Raw genomic sequence first — 22,774 nt, forward strand, 5'->3', positions numbered from 1 at the left:
TTCAACAAGACAACAGCGGATCGTTTGATGCTTTTTTTCTGCGAATGTACATCCATTTCTGCTGGCTATGGTATTTAAGATTGCCTTGCAATACTATGTTGCATTTACTGCTGGGACATTACTTGCTGCCATTGATGTATTATGTCTTTTTTGAGACACTTTTCTTCTCAATTGTCATTATTGTCTTTTCAGAGAGGTAGCAGTCAGCATCAAAGTTAAGGAACAAACGTTGCTGCTCATCTCGATGTCCATCTTCAGGTACATTAGTACATATCTATATATATGCTTGTCCAGTGCAGGAGAAGGATATAGAAGGACCATTGAACCTATTAAACCTAGTCATAAATCCATGTGTACGAAACAAGTAAAGATCACTATTGAGAGAGGATGAAGTAGAGAGAACTAGCGGTGTGTTATTGTCAGTTATCTGTTGTCGTCAATGGACGAATGATTCTGAATGTGTAATTGAGTCAAGGAGTAACTTTTACATGAGCCACATTTGTGGGAATTTGTAGTGGACAACTTCTGTTCGTTGTTAAACTGTCTGGCTATCACTCCAAATTTGGACTAAAATTCAGATCCTGCCTAAACTTTTAGTGGCAACACCCTTGTTCACCCCTAAAGTACCTTGAACTGTGGTTTTGCTTGTGCTTTGCAGGTGTTGATTTCGGTAGTGAACTGCGATCCTGAAGTCTGAAATTCTTTTTTGTGTGTGTGTGTGGGGGGGGGGGGGGGGGGGGATGGAGCAGCAGCTCCGGAGCTGCGACACCGAGGAGTGCAAAACTGGTATGATCTATCTCTTCTTTCTTGAAAGATGAAGCTGTAAATATTTACATCAGACCAAAGCAAAGGAAGCCACAGCAGGGCTGTATATACAGCAGAATGACTCGCTCTCTCCCCCTCTCTCTCGTCGCAGGGCAGACTCTCAGCAACGCCGGCGTGGATCCATCTTGTGGTGCCGGCGCAGCCAGACGAGCGCGCAGACGCCCTTGGGCGACGGCTCGCGCGCCAGCCTCTCTGTCTCGGAGCGCTGCAGCATCTCCCACATCACCTGCACGTCCTCGTACGCGCACGTCTGGATGTCGTCGTGCAGCTTCACAAGGGCGCCGCGGCCGTCTGAATCAAAAGAAACAGGTATCAGCACGACAAACCAGTACGTTTATTCTCCCGGTTACATAGTATATAGAGAAATAAGTAAAGAACACAAAATGATCGAGCATATAGTCAGTTGATGGATATGATCAGCTGTTTTCTGCAAAAAGAAAAAAAAAGGTATGCTTAGGAGCATCCCTTGCCAACAGGGGCAGGACGAGGCCCAAAGACATTCATCCTGGTTGTGTTGTTTCATATTTCTTCAGATCATTTTTTTCTCCTACATGATTGTGAAGAGCCTTTTTCCCTGCAGACTCTAGTATGTTCATCAGGATTGATAAAAAGTGGTGACACTTCACTTCTATAACAGTCATCAGCCTATAGCTAGCAAAAGTAAGGTTATGAAACCTTATTATCATTTTATTTACAAATGTCCTTATATTTGTGTTGCAAATCCATCCTGTTTTCTTCTAAGTACTGATTATCATCTTCATATGTCATGCTCCAATGTGTACAGGTCTACCATAATGCAGCAAACTGATTGCTGCATTTCTCAAATTTTCATAGCAACACTAAGCTACATCCTTGGGCACTGAATGAGCAATCCTTTATTTATATTTACGGACAAGTTGGGTCTTACAGTATTTTGGAAAGAACTATCACAAACTACTGTAGGTAAGTGCATCAGTAATACTCCCCACTCATATTAGGAGCTTATGCATTGGATACAGATTACCATATTGCTTACAGTCTCTCTTCAACAAAGGAGTACTTATTTGTCAAATACTGTAGCAAATATTTTCATCTGTTTTAAACGATAACATGATTTATGCTTAGGCAAATAAAAAAAGATTCATAATAAGATGCTCACCTTGCTAAGGTGGATGTGCGTTCGTTTATGGGAATGGGAATGAAGCAGCTATACCAAACATAGTGTAGAATGCACCTAGCTAGGGTTGAGTTGATAACTTATGTAGCGGGACCAATCCACATAGGGGTTACCCGGTGCCTGGGGGACACACTAAATTTTGTAATCTTAGTGTTATTGCTTGATAATTAGGTCATTAGTTCATTATACATGTATTACTAGCAACAGGAAAAGCACACCATGCCAAATGCCATCTACCCTCCCACACCATGCATCCACAATGTACGGTGTATTTTGATAATAATTAAAGAAAAAATAACTACGGAAGCAGGCGCGGGCAAGTACCTGAACCGTGTAGAAGGTGCTGACGAGGCCGAGGGAGGAGAAGGAGCAGAGCCAAATGGTCCCGCCACCAGCGCCGCTACGGCGACCCACAGTTTCGCCGGTTCGCGGTGCCGGCGCACCAACCCCTCGCTACCAAGGCCCCTGCGCATGGAGCTGTTAGGGTTTTGGTCATGGAAGTGTGTGTGTGGGCCTGTGGGGGGTGGGGGGGTTCGGATTTTGTAGCGGCGGCGCGGCGCGGCAGGCACAAGCGGAGCGGCGGCGCAGGGAGAGCGCGTGGAGGGGAGGCTCGAGAGGGCAGCGCGGCGGGAGTGGCGGCGAAGAATGAGGACGGCGAGGGCAAAAAAAAAAAGGTATGCTTGCAATAATTAACACCTCTCTTTTGTGTGAGCGTGACAGGGGGATGAAAGATGTGATGTTTCTGGGTTTATGGCTGTCCATTCCTCCTGAAAGATGCCATATTGCCATGGCGCGGCTGCTGGGGCACGTGTTGGTCTCGGCTACCGCGCGCTGTCCGTGCACTGCTCGTATCCTCGCAGCTCCACCAGCAACAGACTCGGGACTTCGGTAGTCACGGGGGACATCAAGCGCGTGGTCAGACAGTCAGACAGGTCAGTTTCTCTGTTTACCAAAAACGAACGACTGAAATTCTCGTGATTCTTCCTTCCAAATCGAACTTTTTTAGGCTAAGCTGGACTTCTAGAAGACACTTTTAATCTGCTTTGTCTAGGGGTATGGATGGACGCCGTGCCATACACCTGAATGTCTGGCGTACGCGCGCGCCACGCACCTCCACATGAGAAAGTGACCCACGTAGTAATTATTGATTAAACTATGCATGCATGGGTGTGTGACGTCGACGCCAACTACCAATTGACACTAATTAACCACTCAACACAACTCCAAGCCAATCAGTAAAACACAGTGTGCCCCAGACTGACATCTGTACGGGCTATGCAGGATCGTGACAAGTGCGCGTATCCACGTGCCCCCGATGCAACGAAGTGGGCACAAAACCTGGTGATGCAGTCAGATTGCAGTGATCTTGCTGAAAAGAAAAGGAAAGGAACCCACCAGCCATTGAAGTTCCTTCTCGTGCATGGAGCAACAGAAGAACTGATCATGCTAATTAATTAGCAAGGAAACACAATTGAAGCATGCCACGGCAGCATCGCTTCCAGAGGCTGCAGGACAAAGGGAGGGAGGCGACGCATTGTCGCATACTCGCATTGATGGTGTGTTCGTCGGTGCAGGAGCGGGAGCCTGGCCGGAGCGCGGGGGGCGGCTGGTTGGTGTGCAGGTGCCACTCATGCTGCCACGCTCACCTCTAATCCGATTTTTTTTTGGGTTGTTTCCTACAAGATCCAGTGCATCGCAAGCCTATATATATATAAACTAAACTATACTAAGGTATAAGTATATATATATATATATATATATATATATATATATATATATATATATATATATATATATATATATATATATATATATATATATATATATAATGGTTTCAACTTTCAACCAATCTAGATGATGACGTCTGCTGGGTTGCTGCCCAGCACGAGATAGCCTGGCTGCTGTCGGTTTATGTTGCAGCGTCATGGCCTACCTGCTGCCACACTCTTTGGAGAGTCCGGCTCCTGTTGGCCATGCATCCTCGAATCGGGTAAATTAAAGATCGGTGCCTCCTCCTCACACCAGAGCACTTGGTGCGAGGCGTCCTGCCAGGTGTCCTCATGCTATTTCGTAGAAAGACCCTTATATTTTTTAAAAAATCAACACGAAATTCTTTCTCCTTTCCTCTCCTCCGTCCTCTCCCCGCCGCCATCGCTCCATCGCCCCTCCCTCTCACGTCCTTGGTGAGCAGCAGCGGCCTCCACGGTAGATCCAGTCGTGGGGGTACAATATCCACTGTGTTCGTCACACGTACGCCACCAGAACAGCTCGCTGATGGGGAGGAGCTCACGCTGGTGTAGTCGGTCAGGGAATGTACTGGATGTTATGCGCTCCTCACCTTCCCCGAGCCATTGCACTATCTCGCCAACCAGCAGCGGCGGCGCTATAGGCACCACCACCTCCTTTTTCCTGGGCTCGTCCCCCATCTCTACCGCGCCACGAACCTGCACTGGCCCCGCTACGTCCTGCCCTCCCTCCGTCCGGCCGTCCCTGTGCCTCTGGCAGAAGCTATCCCCGGTTGTGGTGGCCGCCGTCCAGGCCGAACACTAGCCTGCCGTGGCCACAGCGCCAAGCCGCCGGCGCTCTCGTTAAATAAAACGAATGCTATGTGTCGCGCCAATCTAGCATTTCTTTATCTCTCTCGGTACATGACCTGCTTGCTACCGAGACGATTTGTTTTGCTGTGCCTAGCTTCTCGTAACGTGCACTTCTAGCAAGCGAACAAAATACTAGAAAACAAAAGTTTGAAGAAAAGACCAAGATTTTCTAATCCTAGACTAGAAGTGGGCCACAACGGCTCCACGTGTTTTTTTTTGTTATCGACGGTCACAGAAAACCATCATGCTACTGTACAATCATCAAAGACATATGCAACCCCCAGTAGTAATGTAGGCATACGCATGCATGTCCATATAGTATCTAAGGTACAAAAGGTCATTATCCGTGCAGACGACGTGCCCCCGCACCCACAGATCGATGATGCGGTGCACTGGCACGCTGCCACGTGCCGCGCCAAAAACAATACTAGCTACTCGGTGCGCGAAAAAAGACGCCGCAAACTTCCACGTACGCTTACATACATGCATGTTGTCCCGATAGAGTACCTTGAAGCTCGCGTCGCGCTTTTGTCCGCTTGCACGGGAGCAAAACGACACGGCCACGCATGCCTCATGGTGTGACTGTGCAGGGCGGAGCCAGAAATTTGTTTTTTTCATTATTAGGAGGGGCTAATTATACTAATTTATATAAAAATATAATCAAAATTTAAATGTTCAATGTAAATTTAGGAATCATAGGGGGACAGGCCCCTGCCCGCCCCTGGCCATATATATCCACACTTGTTCTCGATCACTGTCTATTCTATTCTATTCTACATACGCAGTGTGCACGGAGCATGATGATCAGTTCTCAGCTACTGAGATAGGGAAGAAGCCCATCATCAGACCAAAGAAAGAAACCCGTGGTTGTTGCTAATTAATCAGGATTTGTTTAGTTCTAGACTGTTCCACATTGCCATAATAATCTTACTGATGAAACGCTTCATCAACGATAAACGATGCGAGAAATATATAAAATCGGAACAAGTCGATCACAAAGTAAATCAGTCAACAGATCGATTAAGGCAATAGATGGGCATGCAGAGATAGTTTACATTCATGAAAAAGGAAACAGATATGAATGAGCACACAAGATGATGATGACGATCTTACCATCTTTCTTGCGACGCAGCCGGGCGGCGACGACGATCCACGCGCGCTTCACCGGCACCACCGCCGCCTTCTGCCACCACTCCATCGACCGGACAACCGCCGACGATCAACGACGGCGACCACCGCTCTGACCCAGAGAGAGAGAGAGAGAGAGAGAGAGAGAGAGAGAGAGAGAGAGAGAGAGAGAGAGGAAATTATAGCTACGGACTGTGTGAAACAGATGGCGGCTTATATAAAGTATAGGATCGGAGGCGGGGGACGAGATGCCACCTAACCCTGTTGGGTACCCTACACGTTGCCTCAGGCCCTGCGCCAGGCGCCCATTCCTAATACGCCCCCCGCCATGCCCATGACTCATCGTCTCTACCTCCCAAACCAACACGGCTTTATTAATAAGCTAAGCAATCTCGTGTGTGATGGATATAATGGATTAACCAGCTTGTTGATTTCCCACAAGCAAAGGAAGCGCAAAAGCCTTCCTTTTTTAAAAAATTGAACGGATTAGGTTCCGCCTTTAATTTGCTAATTAACCATATCTTTATTATCCAGATTAGTTTGCATACATATCTCCTCTTATCAGTATTGCTCTACTGGACCGATTTTTTTTTGCCAAAATTAAATAGAAACCCCGATGGAAACTAGTAAGCATTTGTGTCAAGGAAGTCTAAAGAATTTCCTAGCGCGGAATTATGACTTCCAAATGTGGCGAGAAAAAGTCAGATGTAGTAGGATATATTTCTGCAAAATCCTTATTAGCAAACAGTATTATATATGCATTTCAATATTTCAGGATTTTCCGGCATTATGCGTTAAGTGGTAAGCGACGTTTCCGTCGACAACGAGGCGCCAACGGTGACTTCAGGAATCTCCAGATCTGTCGGTCCAGTCCTTCGAATGTGCTCATAGGGATAGGATTTGCGTACGTGTGTTCATAGGGGTGAGTGTGCGTGCGTGTTGTGAGCGTCTGCGTTGTACCGTACTAAAAAAATGGGACATGAATCCACACACGTGTAGGCAGATATATGGCATGTTAGGACAAAAGATATATATCTATGTTGTTTTGGAATGGCATTGTAATATTGTATAATTCTTCCGTCAGATAGTTTATGTAGAGGGCCGAGATTGATGATGCTCTTTGGACGCTTTCGCTGCAGTTTGTGCGACAGCTCACACGAGTCTCCAAGTCAACCGGACGACTTTTAACAATACATACCGAGAGCAACGACGATGTGACTACGCATCGGTCCGTTCAGACTCAAATGATTGCAGGAATTCGAAAGAGGGAGAAAAATGAACCATTTGTTTCTATTTTCATATCATTATGTACGTACGTAGCTACATCTGGAATACAGGAAAAAAATCCTCAGATATATCTTCCATATGCTTTGTACACGGCTATATACTGGCACATGCAGCTGGAACAAACCGGACGTGCGTATTGCACGAAACTTTTTTGACAGGAATATTGCACGAAACTGCAAAAAACAAGTTACTCTTGCGTGCTTTGAACTAATCTTCCATGTTCTTCATATACTCTTTCGACAGTTTTGAATTCATTATTAGTTCTTGCTCCCTCACCAGCGAGCTCCCTGACTCAATCAATGCCTCCAGCGTTTGCTGATCGAGGGAAAAAGTGATAATCAGACTATCAGTGTTACTGATCGTAGCACTTGTTTCCCAAAGTTGATGGAAGATTAAGCAATCTAACTATGGTAATATTTTTAATGAACTTGTTGAAATTATGCTGGACTATGCAGGCGAGATACGTTGCTTCATAATCTGAAAATACCTTTGGGGGTATAAATGTTGGAAGCTTCTCTCCTTTCTTTTGCTTAAGAAGCTTTTCACCTAGCTTTTCATGGCCACCAATTTGATCGACCCACTGCAGTGTCAATGAACAACCATATGTTGCTTATGCTATGCCGGAACAGTATTTTCAGAAGTCACACGGAAAAAAAAAAAGATCCCCTTTCCACACTGAATGCCCTGACACGTTTATATATGGGATTCAGAATTGAACTCCAACATTGTCTGCTGTTGCATGTCAGACATGGCTAGCAGCCCAGTTAACTCGAACTATATAATTTCAAGGCAACCAAATTAACTATAAGTACAACAATGCACCATCATATATGATGCGCATGGCGCATCCACTGAAACTAACATACATGACCTGAATTTTGCACATTAGCAACATAAACCCACAGTTTCTGCAGGCCAACAGTACGAATTTAATGTTAATCTCTTTATAAGTTAGGGAAAAAGGTACCTCCAAGATAGCCCGATCATATGTCCTGGATCTCAAAGCTCCATAAAAATCCAAAGCTGCAGAAAGTTCAATTGTTTCTTGAATAAATTATTCGAACAATGAAGTGAACTGCCCACCAATATTTTCTCTGGCTCTTGGATAAGCAAATATTTTCTAACAGAAAAGAAACATTTGCCAATAAATTTAGCTATCAGTTCACTCAAATTTTCTTTCGAACTAGATATCAAGCGGCTCGGAATTTCAATCAAACATGTCATGAAGCTGAAACTACAATTGTGTACAACGTCCTTGCAACAATGAATTGTGTTCTGATATACCACCCAAGTTTGAAGCACTACAAAATATACATAGCAGTTATAGTGAAATAAATACCTTGGTTTGGAAATGTATCTACAATTCTTGATACTTCCTCAACAGATATCCCATCCTTTGTATACATGCCATGAACAATATTAATGATATCTTCACGATCAGGCTGCCTGTTAAGCGCATCTGATCATCACTAGTTGTTGCAAGGAAGCAAAATATTTGTATAGAATAGATTAATAGAAAATAAAAAAATGTCTCACGAAATTAGCACTTATTTTTTGACGGGAAAATTAACACTTATTTTTAGACCAAGGCAATAACTTTTGTACTGTAGAGAATATGGATGCCAAAACAACAAGCAAGCACCAAACAATGCACTAGGCCAGAAAGGAACTGAAATATTTATATTCCAGTCCAGAAGTTTCAGTTGGTGATGCATCGTTGTACAGGACTGCTTCAGAAACAAGAACAAACATACCAGTAGAATTTTTCCATTCTTCCATCACGAATCAAGGGAGCATATAGAGTTGAAAAATCATTTCCAGTTACTATTATAGGAACTCTGTTTGTAACATCAGATTCTCTCCATTTCTGGCCGATGCTCACCCTGGTAGGATTATCTGCCAGGTTCATCAAAGTTCCAGCAACTATTTGATTATTGACTGTCATCTGTGTGTTTCCTGGAAAGAAGAGTAACATATAGCACTTAACTTTCTTTCCAACAACTATATGCTTGAACGACAAGCTCAAAGAAGATGTAAGAACTATTATTGGCCCCTAAACTACACAGAAGAGAACATTTGATCCTTCTAGAACATCCTTGCCAAATGGCAAGGAATTGATAAAATGAACAGACCAAGTAGCCAAGCTCTTGAAAAATACCCCATAGATCTCCCAAAATTCACCAAAATCAACAAGGCAATAAAAAAATTATTTTTATAATATGACTTACCAAATCTTCCAACACCAGCATCTAGGTCATTGATCATCAAGCAACTCAATTTCCCCTGTACCATCCAAAACCTTGTGAAAAAAGAGTGGATTGTGGTGAAAAGGAAATCAACAAAATTTACAGCATCTTTAGTCTGGTAACATCTCTAGGAGCAAAAGGAGCTCACACACACACGCTAGGACCCCAGTAGTAGAATCATCACTTTGAACTAGTTACAGTATCTGAACAGTCCTGAATATGGAAGACACAAAAGGCACCAATATTCCATACTCAGGAAAAATTTCACCACCTTAAGATAACAATCCTGAGCTAGCAGCTTTCTTGTAAAAAAATTGAATTAATTTCATATGGACGAGTTAAGATAGCATGGCATACTGGAGCATCCCAGATGATTGTAGAACTACTCTCCAATGTATGCAGATAAGAAATGTGCAAGTTTGCAAAATAGCAGTACTGTTTTCTTTCATGGTCATTACTGACTATTAAGAAATTAGAACCTGAATTTGAAATTCTCGTATCTGAGATCAAGTAGCTGCAAACACCTTCTTACTTGGTTTTGAATTACTTGGGAGGCAGTTCTGTATCGGTCACGTATTAGCCTCCCAGGTTCTCCTGCAAACAGATCAGAGCAACACCTGAGCAACTATGACAGTACAAGCAATCACAACTACTGGCATTGCCATGAGATCAGGTGAGACTTAATGGCAATTGATTTTCATTTGGTATCTAATCTTTGCAGGCCTTCGGCGAGCATATTCCTAAAATTGATAGATCTGAACAGTACTGGAGTTCACTACAGAAAAAAACTTGATTGGATCTATTACTACCTTCTTGGTCTAGAGATGATCCTAATGCTAAATTTTATAGCCCTATCCTGTCATGTCAAATATTCCCAAGATCATGGTCATGATTTGTTTTTAACATTTTTGGAATAAAGTTCATATGAACACAAAAAAGGGAGTAGCACCTGAACATCAGTTTGGCAAAATATGACAGTAATAAAGCACATAGGCACATATACAATTCAAGTGCTTCTTCACCTGCTTTTTCAGATTCTAATTCTCCAGCAGACATAATAACAGGCTCAACACCCATTGCTCTAAATATAAGTTCAGTTTGGAATGTTTTCCCTTGACCCTTTCCGCCCCAGATCCCTGCATAGTGCAAACAATCAGTTTGGATTACGCTTATAGACTACTTATTCATCAACGTTCACCTACTGAAACAAAAGAAGTAGGTTACTGTACCAAGTATAAGGGGAATCTTGATATCAAGAAGATGTGCAATGAAGTTCTTTACAATATGGCAAGCTGCAAACAACAAATGGTCCTTTAGACTTTAGTATGTGTACCTGGAGAAGAAGATTGAGAAATATGTTAAGTAAACCATAGCTTTTCCAGTATCACGAAGAACTAAAAATGAGGTTTTGTTTGTATTTTGAAACATCTGATTCTCAAAAAATGTGATGTTAATAAGGATGAGTTAAGCAGGGGATTATCGATGAATATATATTACCTACTGGCATTTCATCTGCAGGCAAACATTCCATCTAATGATTTGGTTGGCTTATATTATTTTTAAAAATGATTGACTGAAGCTGATCATTACCGCATAGAATTTCACAGTATAAGCACATCCAGTAATTACCACACCCAAGTGCAAGAGCAAAAGTGCATGGCTGCAAATTTGTCAATACAAGTGAAACAAGCATTTTCTTACTAACTGTTCGGATTTTGATACCTTAATACAAGAATATTTGCCAAGTTCCTTTCTACATTACAGTGCTTACCAACTTTATCCTGCAACAAATTAATATGTAGCGTCAAAACTTCGACGATCATATAATAGACGAAACACATAAATAGAACAGCTTATTTTGCACATGAGCTAATGGTAAACTCACAAGGAAGAGCGGTGCGATGTAGTAATCCCCCTGCAGGTACTCGAATGTCCTGGTTGCCTTCTGCCGGTAATCGAACACAATATCCGCTGCAACCACATTGCACCCAGGGTATCAAAAATATTGAACTGCACCTCTTTTTTATTTTCCAGGGACGTCGATATGTTTGGATGCAAATTTATGATTCATCACACTTCATCGAACCACTGGAGTGAGCCGATCGAGTGTTTGAGCACTTACAGTCTTTGCCGAGGAAATTCCCAACGAAGAGGTCATCGACGATGCCGGCCCGGGCGCCGACGGCGATGTTCATGTTGTCAGCCTCCTTCCCGAGGCGGTACAGGTAGTCGTCCCCGTCCGCGTCCTTCGCTTCCCACGACGACTGCTTCGACAGCCGCCGGCGCTCCGATTCCTCCGCCTCGCCGCCGGTGGCCGGCTGCGGGGACGAGGGGGCGGACGAGCATCTGAGGGACCGGAGGCGGCCTCGATTCGAGGTTCTGAAGGTGGAGTTGGGGTTACGACTGCGGAAGAGATGGGGGTGCGAGGAGGAGGCGGCGAGGGAGGTGGTGGCCATGGCTGGGTGTGGCCGCGCCGCGCCGCTGTGTGCGCCTGTGAATGTGTGTGATCGGCGGCCGTTGGGGTTGGGGGAGGGCTTGGTGTGCTCGTACGGCACTGGGAGCTTATCTGTAATGGTCGTTCAGGAACACGAACACCTCAAATGGAAGCACAGAAAGACAGCAGCATTCAATTATTATCAAATTCACAGTTCATATGCTCGAGCTACAGATTCTTTTTGAGGAAAATGCCATACATGTTGGGACAAAGGCAGTAACAATATCCTAATCAATACCTCAGCATGTAAACATTGAGACAAACATCTGCACAAAAGATATAATAGAATGGTAATAATTACATATATAAAAGATACTCCCTCCTTTCTTTTTTACATGACACCGTTAACTTTTTTCTTCAACTTTGACCAACATTATTTAATTAATTAGTTAGTTAAATGAAGTGAAATGGGTACTTTTACGTCTATTATCAAGAGTCTTGAAGATTTGGCTATTTGCATAAATATTTGTAGAAAAGACGAATAGCCAAACGAATAAAAAAAATCAATGGTGTCATATATTTAAAAATGGAGGGAGTATGCATTCAGGTGAGGAGTAAAAGCCCCACAGGACCAATCAGTCCACTCCAACTTCCCACTCTAATCAACAAATGGTTACAATATATCTTCTCTAAGACCTCTAGAGAATCACACTTGCAACAACACATATCATGATGCAAACTTGGCATTAACAACAATCACCACAATTATCTAACATGAGGTATGATAACGGTTAAATAGAGAAGTCAGACATTCTGCCCCTTTTGTAATAAGTTCATACTCACAATAACCACAGGTACATTGTGCACAAATTTATGTAGGCAAGTAGATCTGGGAGTCCCCAGACCACAGACAAAATTTTAGCTTAATCGGATATTATTTCACCACCCAAACTAACCATGATGAAACTGTAGTCACCCAAACAGATGAAATCTCTCTCAAATCTAATGCTCCGCTCAACCAATCCTCAAACCAACTAACAAAATCAAAGTACTCTAAGTGTATAATGAGCTCACCAAATTTGACGCAAATTCAAACATGTTTAAACCTCTAACCACTGATTTGCAGATCGGTTCAAAGAAACCAAATCTAGGCAGATCTTTTTTCTCATTCTTCCACTTTTCTCTCTAGTTGTGTTTGTGTATTCTGCTCTTTTCCCTTTTTCAAGTGATGTCCTAAGGAGGATGAGGGAGGCTAGAGTTTTGTTGTGCTTTATACTTTCCTTTGGAGTGATCTCAATTGTTGAATTAAGTATTAAATCGGTGCAGAAGCACTGTTTTGCTAAATTTGCTAGGCTCCAAAATCATCCTCGATAGTAGTGGCGGGGCCACTAGCATGGCGAGCCATGGTGGCCGCCATACCTGGTGGTTAACGAACTCCTTGATACCATTTCCCGCAAAGTTCAACCACTATGGAAACAAAGGTTTTTTTGGCTAAAAATTGGAGGAAGAAGAAGATAAAACGTTTAGAGCATCTCCAGCAGATTACTCATCCCTCTCCCTAATATTAAAAAATATGTTTATTGAGTAATGGGATGTGCTCATGCAGATTACCAATTCCATCGCTAATACCAAACTTTTTTTTTGGAGCCCCAAACACATCTCCCACTTACTCAAATGTAGGGGATTACTCCCTCAACCCTATCATTTGAGTAATCTGCTACAGTATGACTACCAAAAATGAAAAATATAAATAGTAGTACTAGTAATAGAAAGAGAAAATATATAGAATATGAGAGATAAGTAATCTGTTGGAGATGCTTTTAGACTTTAAACTTTTGAAGTGTCAGCCCATTTTCCTAATGCTGTACCGTCAAATTACGAAGACACTGTCGCCCTTAGTTGCCCCCACAGTTCCTCCTCACCCTCTGCTGCTCCGTGCCTCCGCCATAGGTTGATTTTAATCACTCCGCCACGGCTCGATAACCCAACAATATATATAGGGTACTGTAATCTTTTTAACAGTGTCACTTTTGCGCAAGTAATCGTCCTTCAATTCATTTTCTCATCCAAATTTGTTCAGGATGTCTTGCTGATCAGAATATCAGATCAGATGGGATCATTGTAGAATTTGAGGATAAATCGTCTGCGTTGAAGTGGATAAGTCGTGATGTTTCATGGCAGGATCGGAACATCAAAATTTCCTGGCCGTAAAAAAGCTTTGCAATTTCTGGGTTGAAGCTTCAGCCATCAGCGGTCTCCATCACCTCATTGCCCCAATGGCACATCGAGATTACAATTCCTTACTTCAGTCTTAACACTATCACTGTACTGCATCCTACTACCGACGTGTCGCTATGTACATGGACACGACCGATCGATGAACAAGCATCGGCTATCAAAGATCAAGGAGCTCGTTCCACGTCCAGGAGCAAGATCACGGAGCAGCAGATGAACGCAGCGCCATCAGCCCTCAGCTTAATTAGCAGGACCGCGGCGTCGGCGTGACGGCGCTGCGGGAGCCTCGTGATCCGTGGGGGCCGCTGCTGACCACCAGGATGCCCAGGTCCCGACGGTGCCTCGCCGCCTCGAGGTACGCGACCCGGTCCACCAAGCCGTCCGTCGACCACCGCTGGTCGCTCTGCCGGTGGTGCACCGCTGCCTGCAACTCCGCGTCGCTGCCCGAGCGCCGGCCCGGCACCACCATCCCGGCGACCGGCGCCGGGTCTCCGGGCTCGTCCCGCGGTGGTGCCGGCTCCGGCTCGGGGACGATCGCGAGGGAGACGTCGACGTCCCCCCTGCCGACGCGCCGGCGGCAGACCGGGCACGTGGAGTGCGCCATCAGCCAGGTGTCGACGCACTCCGCGTGGAACGCGTGGCGGCAGCCGGGCAGGACGCGGAGCAAGCTCGGCGGCGTCGAAGGCGCCCAGGCACACCGCGCACTCGGTGGCGCGGCCGGCCCCCACGCCCGCGCCGCCCGTGTCGCCGAACCGGACCGCCGGGAGCGCGCCCACCGCGGAGCCGCTGAGCCCGGAGCGGCAGCGGTCGCACGAGGACGGCGCGAACCCGAGGCCAAGGCCGGGCCTGTCGCCGCCGTGCCCGCGGTGCTTGCAGTGCTTGGCGTAGATGAGGAAGAGGAAGAGCGCCAGGAGCGCGGCGGTGATCAGGCCCGCGACGACGGCCACGTCCACGGCCAGCGGCGGCGGCAGCGGGGGCGGCGACCGCACGTCCTGGCGCGGCGGCGGGGGAGGTGCCATCGGCGCGGTCATCCTGTCTCGATCATGGGCGGCGCTCGAAGAATGAATCGCTCGTGGGAGAAGATCTGCATGACAAGCTGTGGAAGTGGAAAAATAGGCGGTGTTCGTGGCGAGGCGAGCTGGGATGGGGTGGAATTGAAGGCGGCCTGGAAGGCTGGAACGCAGAGGCAAGCCTGGCTTCCCTCTGCGATAGCACGGCGGCTTAAAAATAGAGCTAGCTATCCATCTTTGATCGTGGCAAGCTTTGAGTTGGTGCTTTTCAGCTCTAAACTTTTTTTACTGTGCTCGAGTGTGGAACGCCATCCTGGCAGCTCCGGCGAGGCACACCCGGACCCAGGTTCCTGAATTGCCTCATCGGCCGGGCCGGCACTCTGTGACGTTGAGCCCATAAAACAACAATGGTTAGCGGGTCCAGCCCAAATAACAGTGAATACCCATGCCCAGCCCATGTAAGAAGGCAAATGTGTTGTGTTTGGGAATTCCTTGTGTTTGTGTGTGTGTGATAAACCCGACCGAAAACCTCCCCAACGACCAGCAATCTCCTCCCCCCACTCCCTCGCTTCTCCAGCTCCAGAGCAAGGGGAAGCCCATGGCGATTCTCCGCCTGCCCCCCGCCCTCTCGCCTGCTTGTGCCGTCGTCTCCTTCCCCTGCAGGCCGTCCTCCCAAGTCCTCCCACGGCCTCCCTCCCGCTCAACCCTCATCTGCCTCGCCGCAACGCCGAAGGTGCCGCTCCCCATCGCGTCGCCGGCCTCCCTCGGGGACGACCCCAGCAAGTGGGACCCGGCCGAGTGCGACGCCCTCCTCCGCGGCGGCGAGCAGGTCGCCTCCGTCCTCCAGGAGATGCTCACGCTGGTAGGGAGCTGTTTCGTTTTCGTTCGTTTATCTATCAGGAGTTATCGTTAGCAGAATTTTGAATGCTCAATCTGCTAATCTCATGTTACTGTAACAACTGTTATTCATTTGGTCTGACTAAATGGCTATAGTTGTATTGTGGTTCATTTATGCGATCGGTGTTGGTAGATGGAGGACATGGAGATGGATGGTGCATTTGAGCCAGTGGCTGTGGAGCTGGTGGCTCAAGGAGTTATTGGGAAGAGGGTCGATGAGATGGAGTCAGGCTTTCTTATGGCACTTGATTACATGATACAACTTGCACAGAAGGACGCAGATGATGAGGTACTTGATGGTGACTGTCTAACACAGCCGATGTACTGGGATTTGAGTACTCATTATTTTTTTCTTCACTACAGGTCATCCACTCATTTTGCTATTTCTACTAAAGAGCATATAAACACATAATTGAGCTATGTATTGTTGGCTTTGCCAAGTTGTAAATATTTTTTATATTAAAATGTTGTCCCGCATATATTTTTTCAAATGTAACAGGGAAATTGAACATGATTACTAGTTGGTAATATCCAAAGCTCTAAATATTTATTCATGCATTCAAGTTCTTAAAGTGATCTTGCAAATTGCATCGTGCTGATGCGATAACCAAACCATGGGATGCATGAATGCTCCGAGACAATGTTATCACTTATTAGACTGGTTACACAATCCTGCTTTATTCATTTTTTCCTTTTAACTTATTCTACTGATTAATATGCTTTACATGTTTGTCTTGTGATGGCAGCGCAAGTCTCTTCTTGAGGTAATTAAACAGACAGTGCTAGATCATCTAACAAAGAAATGTCCTCCACATGTAAGTGTCATTTCAAGTGCGTAGTGCTATCTGTGCATGTGTGGAAGTGGTCATGTGTAACTTGACTACTTATGTCTGGTATTGTTGTATTTTACAAAATAGGTTCAGGTTGTCGGACTCCTCTGCCAGACTGAAAAGAAAGAGAGCAGGCATGAATTGCTGCGCCGTGTAGCTGCTGGTGGAGGTGTTTTCAAGAATGATAAAGGTCTTAAGTGCCAAATTCCTGGGGCAAATCTTAATGACATTGCGAACCAGGCAGATGATCTACTGGAGGTAATTTGAAGAGCATGGTCTTGTGGTGTGTTAGAGGGTTAGTCCTGAAGTTCAAAGAAAGTAATGCTAGCAGACAATGCATCTTAGCTCAAACATATCCAGCTCTGGTTAACCCATTTATGTGAAGCGAGAACCAAAGCATAAGCGACATGTTATGCAAAAGAAGTCAATTTTTTATTGGTTTTTATACACACATACAAAGGAATCCGGTTTCAAATTTTGACTGTGTTTCATTCATTTTTATAATCAATTAACTGAACCGACTTTGTCATCATGCGCATACAATCTGCATGTGCTTTGGAATGGATACATTGCATTGCCTGAAAATGCCCACAGTACTATTACTAAATCAACCCCCACCCCACATTCTAGTCAAAGGTGTGGTGATGGTTTTTGTAATTAGACCTCTTCTTAATACAAAGATATGCAGCTCTTTTGCGTATTCGAGAAAAAAATACTAGAAATCAAACTAGTTCAAGCAATTCATTCTTAATGCTTCTTGGAATTCATCGAGTCCACATTCTTTTATTTCCAGTCGGAGGAAAAAGACTATGTTATGAGCCAACCAAACACAACAGAGTTTCCTTTAATCATAGAACATGGGGATTGTATCACTGTGTGCTAAACTACAAATGACTAATATGGAATGGTAGGTCTGCTTGATTATTTTATCTCATTCTGTTTAGGTTATTGAACCTCGAATGCTAGTTAGAATTGTGAAGTTTAAAATATATTTAAAACTCTCAAATGGAATAGAAACAGGATACTAGAGGTGCATTCCAGATCACCGTGTTTCTTGGAAATGCTAAGAATGGGCCTATAAGCTTTTCTTGCAGTTGTTAATTATTATTGCCTCCATGTTGAAGAATGTTGCTCAATCAACTACCATTTTGGTTAATATTACAGTCAATGGAATCTAGGGACACCATTCCTGATCGAAAACTTCTTGCAAGACTAGTTATAGTAAGAGAAGAAGCCCGAAATATGATGGGAGGTGGCTTGTTAGATGAAAGAAATGATCGTGGTTTGACTACTCTCCCTGAGGCAGAGGTATGTTTTGAACTTGGAATTCCTCATGTCCCATGGTAAAAGTTTGTAGTGATGTGACTACTTGCAAAATATCCTTCTACAAGAGTCATTAGTGTATTTAGATTACTCATATATGATTCAGGTCAAACATGTTGTTCAATAGAACATCCCTGCCACAGGAAACTTTCAACTATAGAAGATTTAGGGACTATCATTCAGTTATATGTTGTTCAATACAAGGCTTTCTTTCACATTAAATTGACAGGTGAACTTTTTGAGCAAGCTCGTTGCTCTTAAACCTGGGAAGGCATTGGAGAGGATGATCAGGGATGTTATGAATGGCAAAGCGGAAGGTGCTGATAACATTAAACAATCAAGTGCCGATTCGCATTCTGAACAGGAGCATCTAACTGGATTATCTGGAAGGGTGAGTTTTGAGTTCAACTTGGCTCATTAGTATCTTAAAAAGTTGGCGTATATTTTGCATCAAGTGTAGTATTAACTGCACATGCTTATGTGACCTCCAGGGAAGTGTATCAGGCCGCAAGCCACGGCCAGTTCGCCCTGGAATGTTCCTTGAGACTGTCTCCAAGGTACCATCTTCATCTTTTATTTTATGCAACACATTCACTCTTTCATAAGTGTGACAGTGGTTTTTTCTTTGTCTGCCATCTTCCTCCATGTCTATAAGGTCCTAGGTGGTGTATATGCAAGCAACACATCTGGCATTACAGCTCAACATCTAGAATGGGTGAGCTGCTTACTGATTGATTTGTTCACTGATCACTTTCCTCATAATCTACTATTGTATTCCCATAATGATTGACATGGTTTGGCCATATTTTTGCATTATAGGTACATCAAACAACACTGAAAATTCTTCAGGAATTGGCCTTCTAGGCTTGCTATCACTATTTATGAACATAGGCAGTACGTGCACATCCTTAGCCACCGAAGGTACATGATATTGGAGAACCTTGTGCACAAAAGGATATCACTGCATGAAGTTATGGACCCTATAAATGAAAAAAATTACTGGTGCCGTGGTGGGTGGTTTAAATATTTACAGACCCTAATGGTTGTGAATGACATCTTTTGGTTGAGAAGTGAAGCAAAAGACATGCTAGGCGTGAGGCAAAGATCACTTATGTGAAGAATGTGTTGTCAGTTGTCACGATGTACAGCCATTAGTGCCGAAGGATTGAACTGATAGAGTGAGCTTTATTCAAGCACTTCTGACAAGTGCATAGTGTGGTTGCTTTTGCCCGCTAACCAATTTTAAATACTAGACTCCGAACTGTTTAGAGGCGGTCAGGCAGAATGCTCTCTGTGGATAGATCTTTGTTCCTTGGCACTGGCAATCTGTAACCTTTTCTTTGCACACATTGTTCCAGACTTCTGGTCATGGGTGATATACGTTACATGAATACAAATCCGTAGTATCTTGGACTTCTGGTCATGACTGATGATTATGCAGAATGCAGTTTGGAATAGAAAACATGGCTAGTTTGAACTAGAAATGGTTAACAGAGATGTCCTGCATTGGAGAAGTGGAGGACAGAAGGAATAACTGATTGTTCAACCCTTGTGGAACGAAACTCACGACAGGTGCAACAGTCAGAATTTCAGATACAGAGGCACCACACACGAGCACAGTGATCAGCAAACAACAACAAAATATAATCGAGCACAATATTAACTACATCGAAGGGTATTGAACACAATTCGATTGTTAAATTGCACAGCGGATAAAACTAAGCAGCAATAGTAACAAGAAGCTTGTGAATTGCAAGACTTGAATCTGCACATCCTGGGTTCAGAAGAACAAAGCTCAAACTAAAAACTCACAAGTTACTTGCTCTAGTACACGTTTCCATTCTCTAGTCCATGCTGTGGCAACATAGGTCAGGACAGGCTATTAAACAGCTTGCATCCCTGCAAATGAGAATTTCTGAATTGCAGAGTCAAGTTATGGTCAATGTACATCAGATTGGTCCAAGTTTAATAAAACTATGGGCAGGTGGCAGTAATACTCCACAAGATGTCAACTGATAAGGTAATGAGGTCACTAACCACATAATCTCAATTCTCAACAACCATACCAGGCAGAATAATCTAAACAGAAACCATGGGGCAGTGACCCTAAAGAGTGACATGACAAGCACAATGGATTGTGGACTTCAAAGTAAATTGAATACCAACCTATCAAGGGCTATTCACATGGATTTCTTCATGACACACTGGTAGCATAAGTACGTGTTCTCTGACTGGGAACAGATAATCACCGAGAAGAATCAACATGTTTTCATCACTAAAAGAATGCAATGCTCATTCAGAGTACAAGAAGCAATTAATATTTACAAACCTCTATGATATGCTATTATTAACCTGCAAGTTTCAACTAAAATAGCATGAGATCAGATAGATCAAAACAGAAAGAGGTCCATCAGACTGCCCAGTACTAGAAAAATCATAAGAGCTACTATTATCATGCAATCACCACATGATTACCATGACCGCACAATGACAGCATGAAATCAGATAGATCAGAACAGAAGAGGTCCATCAGAATGTCCAGTACTAGGAAAGTCATAAGAGCTGCTATTATCATGCAATCACCACATGATTACCATGAATGCACAATGACAAGATCAATCATTAAACAATCCATCAAATATGATATGGCACCACAGTTAACACAGTATAAGACTAGTCTACAAAGCGAACAAGAATTAAGTAATGATAAAACAAAACAAAAAAGATAACCATATGACCATCATTGCGTCATACATTGAATAGCTCATGCCGAGAAGCTCTGCAACTTCCGCAAGCACTTCACAGCAGGTGAAGGTTTCTTCTTCAAGACCTTCTTCGCAGATTTTGCCTTCGGCTTAGCCTTCTTCAATGGTGTAGGGGTCTCTTTTATGGGCCCTGGTTGAACTCCCTTTTTTAGAGCACTTCCTCTTGGTGTAGCCGAAGGTGGCAGCCTCAGGCACTGCGGTGGCAAAGGATTGTGAGGTTTCCAAACTATATTATTCTTCATCGAGAACCTCACCTTCTTACCACTCTTCTCTCCGTCCTGGTTAAGAAGATTACCTTCGCTGCCATCATCACCATCAGATGCTTCAGACAACCTATCAACAGATTTTGACCGCTTCCTCTTCTTTGCCACTTTTCCATTAACTGGCGTCGCTGGTGAAGCACTTGAGCTGCCACCCCCATCAACCATACCATCTTCTGCCGCAGCCTTCTCAAACTGCTTCTGGAGATTGGACAGAAATGTCCCATCAAGTGTTATCCCATTGGTACCATCACCCAGCTGCTTGTCTTCTGCATGTGCATCTGTATTCTGGTCTGCAGCATCCCCTCCTTCAACAACATCTGCCTTCCTTTTCTTCTTCTCTTTCTTCTCCTTCTTCTCCTTCTTCTCTTTCTTCACCTTCTTCTCCCGCTTCAAAGCCTTGGCCCCCTCTTTGTCACCTTCAGCCAATGCAGCCTTCTTCACCTTTTTCTTCTTCTTTTCTGCCATGTCCTCACACAAGTCCATGCTGCTATCTGCACCTGGCATCACTTGCACCTCAGTAGCCTCAAACTTGGGCACAGGAATCTCAACACCAGATAGCTCCAAACCCTTCTCCACCTTCACAAATGCATCCCTCAACCCAAAGACCACCTTCCGGTTCGATTGCACAGTTTCTGTCTTTGCCCCAATATCCAGGAACCTCTTGCTGAATCCAAACAACAATCCAACTTTCCCGAGCTTCTGCTCAGCGCTATCCTTCTCCACCTCCTCACCTTTCTTCACCTTCTCAAGCAGCTGATTTCCGTTCACCAGAAACCTATCAAATATCCCTGCCTTCACCTTACTGATCATCACCCGATCGGATGACTTCTCCAACACAGTGAAGAACGGAGCCAACAGGGCGTCCATTGTCTGCAAGCTGACGGGGAGCACAGGCAAAAGCTCGTCAAGGAACGCCTCTGCGACATGGTACCCGAGACCCCTAGAGGTGCCGGCAGCGACATTGTCAGCTTCCGGTAGGAGAGCCTTATCAGACAGGATTGAGACGATCTGCGAGGTGACGTCGGGGGCAAAGGAGTTGGAATTGAGGAGCAGGAAGGCGTGGTGGAGGAAGCGGCGGTTGAGGAGGTAGAACTTGTCGAGGCGGTGGACGTCGATGTGGGCCCACTCCCTGCGGAGCGTGGTGAGGTATGCGGCGAGGAAGGCGGCGCCGTCGGCAGGGGACGGCGCGGCGGAGACTGCGGAGGCGAGGCGCGTGGCGACGGAGGATTGGTAGAGCGGTTTGTCGGCGTGCCAGAAGCAGAAGAAGATGCCCTTCCAGAGCTTGAGGAGGTCCGCGGCGGAGAGGCGCGGCGCGGAGGCGGGCAGGAAGTCGGAGAGGAGGTACCGGACCGTGCGCTCCCGCGCGCCGGCGTTGCAGGAGGCCAGGCGCCGCGCGATGGCGGCGGCCTCGGCGGACGCGTCGGCGGCGGCGGCGGCCATGGGCGGGGGAGGGGAGGGGAGGGGGAAAGGAGGAAACCCTAGGCGAGGCAGCGTTCGATTTGATCCGTGGAGAGGGATTCGGGGTTTGAAATGACCTTGCGATTTTTTTTTTTTTGGCCCTCCGGCTCGCAGCCTCGCTGGCTGGCGGGTGGGGCCATGCCAAATGACGGAAGGGCAGTGCATTATTGCGTTGCGCTTACGCACTCGCGGTCCCATTCTCAGCCGCAGAAGCACGCGCACATGGGTCGCGCCCTAAACTGGGCCGAATAATGGGCCGGCCCGTTGAATCATCGCCGAAAGAGACAACATGTGTGATGGGCCTCTTCGATGTCACGGTC

The 22,774-nt window shown here is 45.1% G+C and overlaps 4 protein-coding genes and 1 pseudogene across 10 annotated transcripts; 1 reads left to right on the forward strand and 4 right to left on the reverse strand.

The window, feature by feature from the left end:
• Positions 1-779: 779 nt before the first annotated feature.
• LOC120680467 lies at positions 780-5,776 on the reverse strand. Of its 2 annotated transcripts, none has more exons than XM_039961959.1 (2): positions 5,692-5,776; positions 780-1,116 (listed from the first exon to the last, which is right to left on the reverse strand). In XM_039961959.1, exons 1-2 carry the CDS (start codon positions 5,774-5,776, stop codon positions 926-928), a joined length of 276 nt encoding a protein of 91 aa, XP_039817893.1. In that variant the 3' UTR covers positions 780-925. The 2 variants fall into 2 exon arrangements, 1 of the variants encoding a protein (XP_039817893.1); XR_005677678.1 differs by lacking the exon at positions 5,692-5,776 and adding an exon at positions 2,306-2,504 and having other exon boundaries at positions 987-1,116.
• A 1,196-nt stretch (positions 5,777-6,972) lies between these two features.
• LOC120680468 (ribulose bisphosphate carboxylase/oxygenase activase, chloroplastic-like) lies at positions 6,973-11,856 on the reverse strand. Of its 6 annotated transcripts, none has more exons than XM_039961961.1 (12): positions 11,362-11,854; positions 11,125-11,210; positions 11,011-11,020; positions 10,469-10,531; positions 10,262-10,375; positions 9,764-9,833; positions 9,222-9,292; positions 8,748-8,949; positions 8,333-8,439; positions 7,961-8,016; positions 7,481-7,573; positions 6,973-7,308 (listed from the first exon to the last, which is right to left on the reverse strand). In XM_039961961.1, the coding sequence occupies exons 1-12, from the start codon at positions 11,693-11,695 to the stop codon at positions 7,201-7,203; spliced, it is 1,314 nt and encodes a 437-aa protein (XP_039817895.1). In that variant the 5' UTR covers positions 11,696-11,854; the 3' UTR covers positions 6,973-7,200. The 6 variants fall into 6 exon arrangements, with proteins under 6 accessions (XP_039817895.1, XP_039817894.1, XP_039817896.1 ...); XM_039961960.1 differs by having other exon boundaries at positions 9,719-9,833; XM_039961962.1 differs by having other exon boundaries at positions 9,222-9,276; positions 9,772-9,833; positions 11,362-11,852.
• A 2,296-nt stretch (positions 11,857-14,152) lies between these two features.
• Positions 14,153-15,137, reverse strand: LOC120681365 (annotated as a pseudogene).
• Positions 15,138-15,430: 293 nt separating this feature from the next.
• Positions 15,431-19,391, forward strand: LOC120684049 (protein PEP-RELATED DEVELOPMENT ARRESTED 1 homolog, chloroplastic-like). Its single transcript, XM_039966146.1, has 9 exons — positions 15,431-15,780; positions 15,949-16,104; positions 16,562-16,630; positions 16,733-16,903; positions 17,810-17,953; positions 18,198-18,359; positions 18,460-18,525; positions 18,624-18,683; positions 18,788-19,391. The coding sequence occupies exons 1-9, from the start codon at positions 15,517-15,519 to the stop codon at positions 18,830-18,832; spliced, it is 1,137 nt and encodes a 378-aa protein (XP_039822080.1). The 5' UTR covers positions 15,431-15,516; the 3' UTR covers positions 18,833-19,391.
• Positions 19,392-20,536: 1,145 nt separating this feature from the next.
• LOC120684047 (ribosomal RNA processing protein 1 homolog) lies at positions 20,537-22,496 on the reverse strand. The gene has a single exon (XM_039966143.1). The coding sequence runs from the start codon at positions 22,434-22,436 to the stop codon at positions 20,733-20,735; it is 1,704 nt and encodes a 567-aa protein (XP_039822077.1). The 5' UTR covers positions 22,437-22,496; the 3' UTR covers positions 20,537-20,732.
• Between the last annotated feature and the right edge of the window lie 278 nt (positions 22,497-22,774).

This window comes from Panicum virgatum, chromosome 7N (genome assembly GCF_016808335.1).
Source record: "Panicum virgatum strain AP13 chromosome 7N, P.virgatum_v5, whole genome shotgun sequence".
Lineage (NCBI taxonomy): Eukaryota > Viridiplantae > Streptophyta > Magnoliopsida > Poales > Poaceae > Panicum > Panicum virgatum.

Excerpts from the sequence above, each read along its gene's own strand:
- LOC120684047 (XM_039966143.1), bottom strand. The coding sequence starts at position 22,436 with ATGGCCGCCGCCGCCGCCGACGCGTCCGCCGAGGCCGCCGCCATCGCG.
- LOC120680468 (XM_039961960.1), bottom strand. The coding sequence starts at position 11,695 with ATGGCCACCACCTCCCTCGCCGCCTCCTCCTCGCACCCCCATCTCTTC. Across the intron at positions 9,834-10,261 it reads ATTAGAATCTGAAAAAGCAG|GAGAACCTGGGAGGCTAATA; the intron begins GTGAAGAAGCAC and ends ATCTGTTTGCAG. Across the intron at positions 8,440-8,747 it reads AGAATGGAAAAATTCTACTG|GCAGCCTGATCGTGAAGATA; the intron begins GTATGTTTGTTC and ends TGCGCTTAACAG.
- LOC120680467 (XM_039961959.1), bottom strand. The coding sequence starts at position 5,776 with ATGGAGTGGTGGCAGAAGGCGGCGGTGGTGCCGGTGAAGCGCGCGTGG. Across the intron at positions 1,117-5,691 it reads GCTGCGTCGCAAGAAAGATG|ACGGCCGCGGCGCCCTTGTG; the intron begins GTAAGATCGTCA and ends CTTTTGATTCAG.
- LOC120684049 (XM_039966146.1), top strand. The coding sequence starts at position 15,517 with ATGGCGATTCTCCGCCTGCCCCCCGCCCTCTCGCCTGCTTGTGCCGTC. Across the intron at positions 16,904-17,809 it reads AGGCAGATGATCTACTGGAG|TCAATGGAATCTAGGGACAC; the intron begins GTAATTTGAAGA and ends TTAATATTACAG. Across the intron at positions 18,526-18,623 it reads TCCTTGAGACTGTCTCCAAG|GTCCTAGGTGGTGTATATGC; the intron begins GTACCATCTTCA and ends CATGTCTATAAG.